The 14,041-nt window shown below is 47.5% G+C and overlaps 1 protein-coding gene across 1 annotated transcript in view; it reads left to right on the plus strand.

The window, feature by feature from the left end:
• CALN1 (calneuron 1) overlaps positions 1–14,041 on the plus strand; it is a gene marked incomplete at both ends in the record, with an annotated part of 109,933 nt that overhangs the window by 45,594 nt on the left and 50,298 nt on the right. The window contains one exon of the mRNA XM_084299871.1: positions 11,052–11,164. Within this exon, the coding sequence (XP_084155997.1) occupies positions 11,052–11,164 (113 nt within the window). The remainder of the gene's footprint in view (positions 1–11,051; positions 11,165–14,041) is intronic.

The raw sequence follows: 14,041 nt of genomic DNA on the forward strand, positions 1-14,041 counted from the left end.
GAAGGAAGGCAGCTCTCGTGGATGTCAGGTCTGAGCTACAGCCAGCTTCAGGCAGCCCCGTGGCTGCAGTGGGGTTGCAGTTTTGTTGCTCTCCTGTGCTTTGCCTGCTACTCTGGTGCATGCTGACACTTGCTGTCATCCCCTTTGGGAAGGGAATAAACTACACCAACCTAACTGGGAGGCATCAAGGGATGGTGTCAGAATACTAGCAATCTCCCTAAAAGTTCTCTGAGCTGTTGTGTCACTGTTGCTCTGGTTTGGCTGCCCTCGCTTCCCTGTGCCAGGGAAGGGACAACAGGATACTCCCAACTCAACTGGGTACTCCCCCAGCTCCGCATGCTGGATGGTGCCGCAGGGATGGGGACAACTGAAGGGCATGAACAGGGAGAACTGGAGAGAAAACAAATCTCTCTTCATTTTTAAATGAATGCTGAGCTTTCCACTGCAGCCTGCAGGAGGGGTGATGATTTGCTTTTTGATGATACATGGACAAATGTTTTCTTGTCTGGAAGATCAGCTAGCAATGCCCTGTGTGGGACAATGATGGCATGCACAAGCTGCAAAGGCTAAAAACATTCTTCTCTCTCTTTCTTTTATGTCTTCGTCTCCTCCTCCCCTTCTAGCCAGGCTGGTTGTGGTAAACCAGAAACAATTTCCATGTTAAAGTGCAAAATTAATAGAGAAAGAATGGACAGGTTGTTGCAGACTTTGGGCTTGCCCTCTGTACTCAGAAGCCTGTGATTTTTGTGTATGAGAAATGATCTAGCAGCATTTCAGTGTGCTTGTCCTTTAATGTGTGCTGCTGAGCTGAGAGACTTGGTGGGTGAGATGTATTTGATGTGACTTGTCTTTATTTATAGAGGCCACTTTCTCCATGTCTGCTCTGATTTGTAAAATGGAGATTATCACATTATGTGTTCTCACTGCAAAGAATGAAGAGAAATTATTGTTGCTGGTGGAGCTAGTCAGATTTGCAGCTCAGTACTGGGAAGAGGTTCATAAGTAGTATCAAAATCTGTCTTCGACGCAGTGCATGCATATGCTACAGGGAGCACACACATTCCTCTGTTTTAACAAGCCTGTGATTCGTTACCGGCCGTCTTGAAGTTGTGCAGAGCTGTCTGATAGCTGCCATGATGCACGCAGGGATCGCCTGGTGAGCAAAACTAATTAAAGTCTGGTGTAGACAGGATGTGATTTTGCTCCTCTTGATCCACTTGGCAAAGGGATCGACTGGTTACAGCTTGCAGGATGCAGAAGCCAGTTCTGCAAAGACCTGAGAAGGGAGCCCTTGTGGCCCTACTTCGGTGTGCCTTTGCATGGGGAGAAGGTCCTGGAGGGGAGAGAGCAGGGCGGGGGGCTCAGCAGGGCAAGCCCTAGGCAGCAGCCGTGCACTGCCTTCCCCTGCAGGACAGCTAGCACAGGGCCAGTAACTGGGTCAGCCTGTGGCTTTCTGGGGTCACATGAAGCTGACACACTGCTCACATGGTGCCTGATGGATTTTATTTTTTTTTACTGCAGTCAAAGTCATTGGTTTTGTTGGACTTTTCTCCTAGCATCCTCTTTGTTCTGGTGCTTGCAGTGGAGCAGGAACAGGGCACACCTTCATCCTCCTCCATCACTGTCTTTCCTGGACAAACTCTCCTTGGGCAAATATGGGCACTTAATAGATTTTTTGGTTTTAGTGAGGAAGCAAACAAGCTCTCTGCAGCTGTTTCCCCTTCCCTGCCAGAGAAGCCAAGGGGCTGTCAGGCTGAACGACTCTCAAGGTCCTTTTCTCAGTGCAGTTAGGGATGCACCCCCAGCTCCATCTTCCTGGGCTCTCTTCAGGCCTTTGAGACACCATGCAAATTTTCTTCTCTGGGAAACTATGTCTGTACAGTTTGCTATTCTTCTATATGTAGTTGGAATTGAACTACACAGCCAGCCCTGCTCAGTTGCTCCTAATACTGTGGGACTTGGAGGTGCCCTTAAGGGAGAGAGGGAGCCCCAGTGGAGACGTTTCATCCCTTCCTTCAGCTCTGGCTACAAAAACGACCCAATAAAGCCATGAGGATGAGGAACAGAGCTGGTAAACAGTAAAAGAGTGGCCAATCAATATGCCCTCACTGTCCCCCAGGAGCAAGAGAAACTAGAAATGGTAGCTTCTATGTGTGCCTTGTTTGGGGATATCAGAGACACTGTGCAGGCAGCTTTGGGGGACAGACCTCCCAGGGAATGCAAACAGACCTCTTTGGAGATAGGGGATGTTCATTGTCATCCTTCTCCATTCAGGGCACATGGTGGCACGGTCCATGCCCGTGGATCACTGTGTTGGCAGGTGAGGGAGGTCAAGCACCTAGCTCTGCCAGTGTCTCCTCTCTGGGAACATTTGGCCAGATGATGTTCTGTGACTCAGTTTCCCCACTGCTAAACAACTGTATGGTTACTGGAGAGGAGCTTTATCGGTTCTTCTCAGCCAAGTTCATGGATTTCTTTTATTAAAACTGTTTTTGAAGTCAACAGTTTTATGAAGGACTTTCCCCAGCTTTGGAAGAAGTTGTGGATTGGGGCTGTAATTAGGGAGGAATTCTCTGGGTCATGCCGGTGGTCGGGCTGTTGTCCTTTGACCTTAACATCTCTGAAACTGAAATGCTCACCTGAGAAATATCCCGTGGATGGAGCTAGTCTGTGCACATCTCTGCATCAGTCCAAGACACAGCAGCAACATCCTCTGCCAGACTGTGTTATCATTGCCCAGGTTACTTTATGGACGCACACAATGACACAGAGTGGGACAGAGAGTCACTGCAGCTAGCTATTATGAGAATAAAAATAAACAGGAGTGTTGTGTGCGCCTGGGACCCAAGCTGCAAGCAACTAGCTCATTAACTTTAAATATATCACCTAGCTGCACTCTGGAGGTCAAACTCAAGAAAAAAATGTGGGAATACTTATCAGTCTACACACAGCAGATCCTCATCTCCATTTAAATGTGTGCATCACTTCAGTGCCATGGCAGAAAACTTTTCAGGAGGAGGAAGAACAAGATTATCCTGAGATTGGTGAGGGAAAAGACTTACTCAGGAAGAAGTCAGGTGGGATTGTGCAGGGTCCCAGTTTAATGCAGAAGGCACTAAAAGCTGGTACAAGTTTCTGTTCTGCCCTTAGGTACGGGCAATGCAATCCATGCACATTTTTCCTCTCTCTTTTTGTCCCTTCTCCCACTCTGTCATTCTCCCAGCCTGATGAATATTTAATTACATTCTGCAAGGGAGCTGCTCCAACTGGAGGCTTTTGGACAGACAGCAGTCGACTGAAGGCTGAGGGTCAGGCTCTCCCACAGGATGGAGGGTGCATGGGTTCATGCTACTGCTCCACTCAGCATTTAATTATATCTTCAAAGCTAGAGAGCTCTGGCAGGGCAGTTTGCAAGAGCCCACATGCAGCCTGCTGCTATCAGGGACATGGGGATTTGCTCAGCCTGATTCCCCTCTCCTCTTCTAGATCCAGGCCAGGATCGTTGCTTATGGTAGATCCTGTAAGATCCAGGACAAATGCATCAGGACAAACAAAGGACAGGGATTAGGCTACGTGGGGGTAGTTTGTATTGGTGCAAGGTTGCAGCTGGGGGTGTTTTGTGCTGTGGTTGCCCTCCTTGGTTGACTGGCTGCAAGGCTCTGCCTGCTGGCAAACACCTGCACATTTTCTGCTAAACCTCCTTCAACAAAGGTAACCATCCTTCCTCCCCTTTGTTCAACTGAAGGGAGCTTAGGGAAGATGGAATTGGTTGAAGGATCAGGTGCACAGGTAGTGTTTTCTTCCATCCTTCCAGTTGTGGGGATCAATATTGAAAGGAACAGGAAAACCCAGAAGATCAATACGTGGCTTCGAAGCTGGTGCCACTGACACAGTTTTAGGTTTCTTGATCATGGGAAAGTCTACATGACACTGAGCCTACTGATTCCTGATGGGGAGCACCTTTCTATTAGGGGGAAAAGGATTTTTGCCCAGGAGTTAGCAGGGCTGATTGACAGGGCTTTAAACTAGATTTGAAGGCAAAGAGGGACAAAAACTGGCCCACTGGACCAGTGACCGGACTGCACTCCAATTTTTGAGGAACTGCACACAGGGGAGGCCCTTCAGTCTGCCCCATGAGGGACTGAGTTGAATGACAGACATCTGAAGTGTTACTATACATACACATGCAGCATGAGAGAGAAGCATTTCAGCTCCCTGAAATGCTTGTACACTAAAGCACATAGTGTGGGAAACAAACAGGAAGAACTGGAGATCTGTGTGTGGTCGCAAGGCTGCGATCTCATTGCAGTTACAGAGGCATTGTAGGATAGCTTGCATGACTGGAATCTGTCATGGAAGGCTACGTGCTTTTTAGAAATGACCAGCCAGGAAGGTGAGGTGGCGGAGTTGCTCTTTATGTGAGAGCAACTGGAATGCGTGGAGCTCTGCCCAGGGGTGAACAAAGAGTGAGTTGAGAATTTAGGAGTAAGGATTAAAGGGTAGGCTACCATGGCTGACACTGTTGTGGGTGTTTGCTGCAGGCCACCCAATCAGGAAGAGGAGGTACATGAAGTCTTCTTCAGACAGCTCCAAGTAGCCTTCTCAGTCACCAGCCCTGGTTCTCATGGGGGACTTCAACCACCCTGATATCTGCTGTGAACACCACACAGCGAGGCACAAACAGTCCAGGAGGTTCCTGCTGTGCATCGGTGACAACTTTTTGACACAGGTGGTGGAGAAGCCAAGAAGGAGAGGTGTGCTGTTGGACCTCATACTAACAAATGAAGAAGGACTAGTTGGAGATGTGAGGGTCAGGGGCAGCCTTGGCTGCAGTGACCATGATATGGTGGAGTTCGGGGTCTTGTGAGGAGGAAGCAGATCAAAATGTAGGATTGCAACCCTGGACCTAAGGAGAGCAAACTTTGGCCTCTTCAGGGATCTACCTGGAAGAATCCCACAGGGTAGAGCCCTGGAAGGAAGGGGAGTCCAAGACAGCTGGTCAGTATTTAAGTATCACTTCCTCCAAGCTCAAGATTGGTGCATCCCTATGAGCAAGAAGGCAAGCAAAGGGGGCAGAAGACCTGCATGGGTGAGCAGGGAGCTCCTGGTGAAGCTCAGAAAGAAGAAGGAAGTTTACAGCATTTGGAAAAAGGTACAGGCCGCTTGGGAGGAATATAGGGACATTGCTAGAGTATGCAGGGATGCAACAAGGAAGGCCAAGGCCCATTTGGAATTGAATCTGTCAAGGGATGTCAAGGACAAAAAGAAGGGCTTCTTCAAATACATCAGTAGGAAAAGGAAGACTGGGGAAAATGTTGGCCCGTTGCTAAATGGGGTGGGTGCCCTGGTGACAAAGGATACAGAGAAGGCAGAGTTGTTGAATGCCTTTTTTGCTTCAGTCTTTACTGCTAAGATCAGCCCTCAGGAATCTCAGACTCTGGAGACAAGAGAGGAAGTACAGAGAAAGGAGGACTTTCCCTTGGTCAAAGAGGATTGGGTCAGAGATCATCTAAGCAAACTTGACATCCACAAATCCATGGGCCCCGATGGAATGCACCCACAGGTGCTGAGCGCTAGCTGATGTTATTGCTAGACCACTCTCCATCATCTTCGAAAGGATATGGAGAACAGGAGAGGTGCCTGGGGACTGGAAGAGAGCCAATATCATGCCGGTCTTCAAAAAGGGAAAGAAGGAGGACCCAGGCAACTACAGCCCAGTGATCCTCACCTCCATCCCTGGAAAGGTGATGGAACAGCTCATCCTGCGGGTCATCTCCAAGCATGTGGAGGATAAGGTGATCAGGAATAGTCAGCATGGATTCGCCAAGAGAAAGTCATGTTTGACCAATATGATATCCTTCCATGATGAGATGACTAGCTGGGTAGATGAGGGAAGAGCATTGGATGTAGTCTACCTTGATTTCAGCAAGGCTTTTGATACTGTCTCCTCATAGACAACATCCTCATAGACAAGCTCAGGTGTGGTCTAGATGAATGGATGGTGAGGTGGGTTTGCGTTTGGCTGGACAACAGAGCTCAGAGGGTTGTGGTGTGGTCTAGTTGGAGGTTTGCGGCTAGCGGTGTCACCCAGGGGCCAGTACTTGGTTCAGTGCTGTTCAACTTGCTCATCAGCAACCTGGATGAAGGAACAGAGTGCACCCTCAGTGGGTTTGCAGGTGACACAAAGCTGGGAGGAAGGGCTGATACCCCAGAGGGCTGTGCTGCCATTTGGAGGGACCTCGATAGGCTGGAGGGTTGGGTCGAGAGGAACCTCATGAAGTTCAACAAAGGCAAGTGCAGGGCCCTGCACCTAGGGAGGAATAACCCCAAGCACCAGCACAGGCTGGGGGCTGACCTGCTGGAGAGCAGCTCTGCAGAGAGGGACCTGGAGGTCATGGTGAACAACAAGTTCACTGTGAGCCAGCAGTGAACCCTTGTGGCTGAGAAGAAGGCTGAGGGGATGCTGGGCTGCATTTGGAAGAGTGTCATGGGAGGTGATCCTCCCCCTCTATTCAGCCCTGGTGAGGCCACATGTGGAATATTGAGTCCAGTTCTGGGCTCCCCAGTACCGGAGGGACGTAGGAGTACCGGAGCGAGTCCAGAGGAGGACTGTGAAGACGATTAGAGGACTGGAGCACCTGTCACACAAGGACAGGCTGAGAGAACTGGGCCTGTTTAGCATGGAGAAGAGGAGACTGTGAGGAGACCTAATCAATGTGTATAAATATCTGAGGGGAGGGTATCAAGAGGATGGAGCCGGTCTCTTTTCAGTTGTGCCCAGTGACAAGACAAGAGGCAACAGGCACAAACTGAAGCACAGGAGGTTCTGGCTCAATATGAGGGGGCACATCTTTACTGGGAGGGTGACAGAGCACTGGGACAGGTTGCCCAGAGAGGTTGTGGAGTCTCCTTCTCTGGCAATACTCAAAACCCACCTGGATGCTATCCTGCACAATGTGCTCTAGGTGATCCTGCTTGGCAGGGGGGGTTGGACTAGATGATCTTCAGAGGTCCCTTCCAACCTCAGCCATTCTGTGGTTCTATGAAATCCTTGGGCTGGAGCTGAAAACCCATCAGCTTAGAGTGAGAGGGTTGTGATTTTCTATGCTCAGCTCTGATACACCAGAGAAGCTCAGCATCTCCAGTAAGAGCAAATACTAGCATCTTAAACTCTCCTTGGCCTGGGGATCTGAAAGCACCACACCAATATGAATGAATTGGGGTGGAAGGCAAGGAATTTAGAAGAGCTAATGCCCATTTCTCAAAGGTGCGGACTTGGGGCACTCAGGTCAAAAGCTGCAGTGTCTGGGATAGCTGGGAAAGAGCTGGGTTTCCCAGCTTCATGCTGCTCTTTGCTGCCACTCCGTGGCTGCACTTGGTGGAGGGTGGATGTTGGACATCAGGATGATGTGAGAGCACTTCTGAATGAAATTATTCCGAAGGTTTTTCTGCACCCAGTGAGCCAGAATTATGCGTTGCAGCTTTGGTCCAAGTGCTGAGCAGGCAGCAGGTCCAAGGCCCTGTGCTGTCCGTGCATGGTTATGGTGAAAGGGGTCCTAAAGGACCCAAGGATGTTGCTGTGTACTGTCAGGCATCCCTTGGAGCAATTAGCCATCCTCACATGTTTGTTCCCAGGGTTGTCGGCAGTGCAGCTGGTTGCTATTCCTTTCTATTATCACATTTGTCTGTTTTTTTGTTGGAACTGAGACAGTGCCTCGCAGGGAGTAAACCTTTGTGGGTATCTGGAAACACTTAGTGCCCAGCCGACGTTAACAGACTTGTAATAATAAGCAGATCTAATTCATCTCTGACGATGTGGCCAGCGATGTTCTGAGTCATATTTTTAGTCATGCAAGGTTCAGCCACATGATTGCTAACCCCCTTCTTGCCCTGTGACATTAATGCCAGGATTAGGAGGAAGCATTATGCAGAAGAAAAATGTTAGGTCATAACTGTAAGTAAATAAAGAAATGGTTTAGGTGGTTTAAAAAGGAAGGTGAAGCTAAGCTCAGGTGTTTTGCTAAAATCAGTCTTGCAATGACTGTTAGTTAGCCAATGGGTAGTAGTTTGGGGATCAGGTGGCACCTGCACAGAGGGTTTGGGACTGTGGGATCGCCTCTGATGGCGGTGTTACTTGGAGCTTGCCACATAGGTCATGGAAGGGAGCAAGGAAAGGTGACAGCAGCGCAGGAGCACACACACTCCAGCCTGGTATCCTTCTCCCTTCTTCTCATCCCTCAAACCTGACAAAAAGTTCATTTCTGAACAAACTGCACATCACCTGCTCTGAATATAAATGACATCTGTAGGCGCAGCAAAGCCAAACGTGGGGATGTGTGCAGTGTATGATTTGCCTCCAATGCAGATTCCGGAACAGATGCTCACTTTGTGCATTGCACATCAGCATGTACCATGATGTGTACAAGATTATGGCATGGAGGAGGAGGAAAACATCAATTGACTGTACACCATAACAAATTTCAAGCTGCATGTACCCGGGAGCTGGTGGGTGTCCTGAATGCTTGTAGATCCTACCAGAGTTATGGGTATCAGGTATTGCCTGGTTGTGCCGTGGTTGTGGAGAACAACCTTGCAGTGCTGCAGAGCTGGAGCCTATCTGATGGTTTTTACAATATTTTTCTCCTGGCTGTTGAATATTGTAAAAGGAATTTTCAGCCAAAACTGTGAGTTCTCTTCCTTGATATTCTGATGCTGTAGTCTCCTGAGATCCTGATGGCAGGAACATGTGCTTTCTGCAGCTTAAAATGAATGTTAAAGGGATATTTCTACCAAGCAAAGTGTTTGGGATTTGGTTTCCTTGCTAGTTAACAGTGTAAATTGAAAAAGCAGTCTGTAAGGGGATAATGCATTTGTAATGGCATCTTTCTTCTCTGAGGTTATGGAAAGTGCTATAATTAAGCTGATAATTAAACCCCATGAAGTTAGTTATGATCCCTGGCGAAGGCACAGGGAAGTCATGAGCAAGGGTTTGCCCAGAGTCTTGTTCTGAGTCAGATGCAGAGCCCAGGAGCCCTGGCACCTGCTTTCTCATGAGTCATGCGTAGGACTAAGTCCTTTCTTTCCTCCATGGATGGAATGACATTGTAGAAAACTCAAATTGAATAACTCAGTGTTTTGGGGTCAGATATGGATAGAGCAAATATATGCACGGGCAGGTACTAGAACCTCTTTAAAATGCAAATTGTTTTCTTGCTAATCTTGCTAATTTCTTTAACCCAATTTGCACCATAGTGTATGTTTTTCTTACTGCCTTTGCCTTGAAGTGATGTACTGCAATGCAAATTGCCCCGAACCCACTGTCACCTTGCATTACCTTCCCCAACGTGATCCAACATGCTGTGACTGATACAATCCGACTTGATGTCATAAAATGATGTCTCCCATGGGGAAGCAAAAGGAACACATTTTCTCATAGCCCATAAATATTTTAAAGAACGGCTTTCCAAGTGATGGGGTCCCCACTCCTTTCCTTTTCTGCTTAATAACCTGTCCCAGAAATAAGCTCCATCCTGCAAGTGCTCAGCCCACTCCAGGCCTGCAAAACCCTTCAGCACATGCTGAAACCTGAAGGTCTGAGCAACTTTAGCAGTCAGATGGGGTCTTCTTGCATGTTAAAGGATGAAAGCTGTTATGAATCCCTGCTGGGTTTTCTTTTCAGAGCTCCCGTTGCTGGCTCATCCCCAGAATATTCACTCTTGTCTTCACAAAATTACGGGCAGAGCCCTTCAGTGAGTAGATATCACTGTTCTGGCAAAGGAGCACTTTGACTCTGCTTATTTTCATATTGTGTTTCTGCGAAGATAAAGACACAGAGAGATTTCAATCAGTGGTGCATATGCTCAGATCAAGCATATGAAATATAATAAGAAGGACAGATAGCAGCAGCACAAAGCTGTTACAGGGGGTTGTTGCAGGTACTGCAGTCAATAGTGACATTTTAATAGTAGCCATTGCATTGATCTGCTTTGGTCTGATGGTTTTAGACACTTTTCACACCTGATAATTTAGAACAGCAACTACGTGGAGGGGTGCATCCAGTCAGTTCCAGCTGAATTTAAATAATAATAAAAAAACACAGTGAAAAGTCATACAGTTTGTGATTTTATTTCCGGACTTGAAGGAGGGCTAATATATCTGCCTGTATTAACTGGTCTGGTAGCAAGTGGGAGGATATGTCTAGAGAAAGATAAAGAAAGGAGAGGTATGCAAACATTAAACTATCCTGTTCAGAGAAGCAGGTATTTTTAAGATCCTTCAACAGGCATGAATTTCCTTCTTTTTTTTTTTTCTTTTTTTTTTTTTTTGCCATTTTCATTAAGCATCACAGAAGTTCTCCAAGGGAAGAGTTATATTTGATATAATACTTAGATATACTTCAAACAGCCACATGCCTCATTTACAAAACATACAATATACTGCAGGGGCTTGGGACTGCGTAGGCTCAGTTCATTAATGGTAGGAGCAGTCTCCCCTTCCTGCTAATGGCACTGAAGCTGTGTCTACACTGCCTGCTCTGCATGCTGAGCACACAGGGCTTTTAAGAGACGGATGCTGATGGAAAGCTGAAATGAAATGCCTGGTGGATTCGTAATAGTCTGGCTCTTCCCTCCGCGTGTACTCCCTTCCTCTGGAGGATGGGGTTGGCCTTGTAAAAGCTTTGCAGAGACCTGGCTCTTTAGCGTCTCTTAATAGAGGAAGAGCGCTGGCAGTGCTAATGGCAGCTGTCCTCCTGCCAAATTGTTTTTTTTTTTGGAGAAGTGACTTGCCTATAAACTCTCTGGGGCTGGGGAACAGTCAGTTCATCTCTATTTGTGCATCACCTGATCTTGTCTTCAAGTGTGGATATGCTACAACATGGGCCATCCATTGGGATTACAGCAAATTAGGGTCTGTACATACCATGAAGTTGATGTAGCAGGTGCCATCGTGTGTGTATGGCTTCGTGATGTGCTGCCGGTCCAGGGTGGCCTGTCAGATATTGGCACTAAGTGGTACTTCAGTAAAAATATTGATATTTTCTTTCATTCCAGGGGATGGCCAGGTTGATTTTGATGAATTTATGACCATTCTGGGACCTAAACTGGTATCATCAGAAGGCAGAGATGGCTTTCTGGGAAATACAATAGACAGCATATTCTGGCAGGTAAGTGGTAATTCCTTTAAATGCAACTTTAGCCAACTATCAGTAGCTTCCAGAAGTGATTTGTTGGGGAGCACAAAATGTTTTGTTAGGGTGAATGCTTGTGTTAAGGGTATTCAGGTTCCTCTTGCTGTCTGCTGAGTATCATCAGCCCATGTTGCTGGAGCGACCTGCTCTCATCTGAGCCCTATGATGGAGGAAGGGTGAGCACATACTGTAAACGAGCTGTAGTTGAACACAACAAAACACCAAGTTAATTGTGCAACACATCTTGGGGCATTTTGGAATTAATTTTTGGAAGATAAAAACATTTTTCTCCATGACTCTTTTGAGTTAGGAACCTCAAACCTGTGCTCTGCTTACAGAAGTGTGCTGCTGTTCACCATCCCTTGGCTGGGGTGAAAGGAGGCTCCAAGCAGAGTGAGGTTTTCTGTGCAGGTCATGTTAGATTGATGCTTCTGCAGTGAATTCAGGACAAAGACTGAGGATTCAGGTCTGAGTTTGATGATGGGTCTATTTTGTGCCAATGCAAAGTTTGCCCTTGCTGCTGCTCTGGGGTGATTTGGTCCTGATGGTTTTGAGCATCAGAGGGGGAGGCAGGTTTGGCAGTGGGATCTGCCGTGCATTGTGATTTTTAAACAGGATTAGACCTTTCTGGAAAAGCAAGGACAGTCCAGGCTGTTATGGCAAGTATTAAAAATCTCCCAAACCACAATGCTGCACATTTCTTGCCAATGGATTGAATGTGTGGTTTCCTGTGAGATTACTGCTCATTTCATTGATCACCCAACAGCCTTTGCTTGCTAATAAACTTGGGCTGTTACCAAGTTTATGTGAGTCAAAAGAGTCAAACCTGAATATGAACATTTCTGTCTTCTGTTACTGCCCTCCAGCACTGTTCAGGCTGAATTGGGTGGAGTTTTGTAAATGTCTTTTAAAGTCCTTTAAAACTTGTTCCTGGTCTCCCAGCATGTGATATAAATAACCCTGGAAATCTGGGTCTGGATTCCAGTATTCCATTTTCAAAACAAGAGTTTGGCATTGGTGAATCTACAGTGGTTTGTAATATATCTAGGGGGACGCAAGGGCAAAACTCATTTTACGAAGGGCAGGATTGGGGTAATCATGGATGTTCTGTTGCCCCATCTCCTTGTTGTGAACAACAAGGAGAGGAGGAAGCACTGACCAGTCCCACCAAGCCAATGGTGCAGTGCAGGCCAGTGGTGAGACTGGCTTCCTGCAGCCGTTCATGAAGCACAGATACCCCTTGGGAAAATCACATTCATGGGCTGAGCTCTTTCATGGGTAAGATGAGAGGTTGGGAGCCCACCCTAAGATTCATTTCCCAGGTTAACCATGCCATTTAGTAATCCTTCAGCCCTTTGGAAATGCTTGCGGTGTCTTTGCTTAAAGGTCAGCGAGGAATAGAGGATGTGTGCTCTGGATTTTGAGCAGCAGGACTCCTGGGCTCAGATTTGCCTTGCTCTTTCTTGCAGCAGCAAGCTTGGCCCTTGTGCACTCCAGGCTGTGGTGGGATGAGTGAACAGTGTGGAGACCCCAGGTAACTGGTCCCATGGTAGGGGGACAGCCCTGGGGTTGTCTGCAGGCAACAAAGCTTTGACTGACTTGCACGAGTGCTCCAAGGCCTCCAAAAAGTTGTTCATGGTCTTTTACTTGTACAGGTAAAAATACATCTCTTTACCTAGCACACTCCTGGATTTCAAAGCACTTGAAGAGAAGCCTTCTTCTCACATTTTGCTGCTCCTGGGGTAGGAAAACTCACAGCAAATACAGTATTTTTTCCCAATACCCTCCCCAGAAATATGTAGGGAAGAACTGTTCAAGGAACAAATTCCCTTTGCCCCTTCCTACCTGGCTTTACCCAAGCCATCTATGGGGTTTTACATTGTCTTTAAGCAAAGCAGTGACATACCTGCATCATTTCCTGTGGGATACATCTGATTTGAAACAAAGCCCTTTTTAGATCCAGGGCCTGGCTGGTTCCTCATATCCCCTCCACGTGCATTTTTCACATTTGCTGGGAAAGGAACAGCTTGGAGAGAGAATGAGTTCAGGCTGATGCTAGAGCACTTCACCCCTGCAGTGATCCCAAAGAGTGACTTTGAGGAGGGAATGGTGCCCACAGGCCTGTGGCTGTGAGTGGCCCTGGGTGACAAGGGCAGCAGGGTGGCATGAGGAGGGACAACTCCACCATGGTGCCAGCTGGCCAGGCAGTGCTACTGAGAAATCTCACATCAAAGCTGCGGGCAGCAAAAGGCATCTTGAGGCTCATTACATCAGTTCCAGGGGAGAAAATCCATGTTGTCATCCAGAAAGTGTTTTCCTCTTCTTCATCCAAAGAGCTCCCCTCCAACTGGGGTGATTTTGGCTCCAAAGGTGCCACTTCTGTGAGGACTGTATTCCAAGCACACTTTAATAATGCTTTAAATAATGTAACGACAGAGTTAAATAATAAACAGCAGCAGAAGGAGAGAGGGATTCAGAGGAACAGGCGAGGGCCTGGTGGTGTGTCTCCACACGAAGCTGGGAGCGAGTTGGTGGGACACAGGAAGGCGGCTCCAGATGGCAGAAGCTGCGGAGGGGAAGGATCTCACAACAACAGCAGTGGGGCTGCAGGAGACAAGGAGGGGGTAGAAATGGTGGAAGACTAAGAAGGAGAAAGAGAGATCATGCATGGAAAAGACTGGCTTGCAATAATAATAGGGGAACAGTTCATCCGTCCTATTGCACATTGCCCACAGTGTGATGGTCAGTTCAGGATAAGCGGGATTTGGCTGAGACCTGTGTGTTGGCAGGTGTTAGAGACACGAAGGGTCTCTCAGATGTATTTTCCCTCCTTGATTTCCCATGTGGGCTCTA

The sequence above is a fragment of the Netta rufina genome (genome assembly GCF_964035555.1).
Source record: "Netta rufina genome assembly, chromosome: 21".
Lineage (NCBI taxonomy): Eukaryota > Metazoa > Chordata > Aves > Anseriformes > Anatidae > Netta > Netta rufina.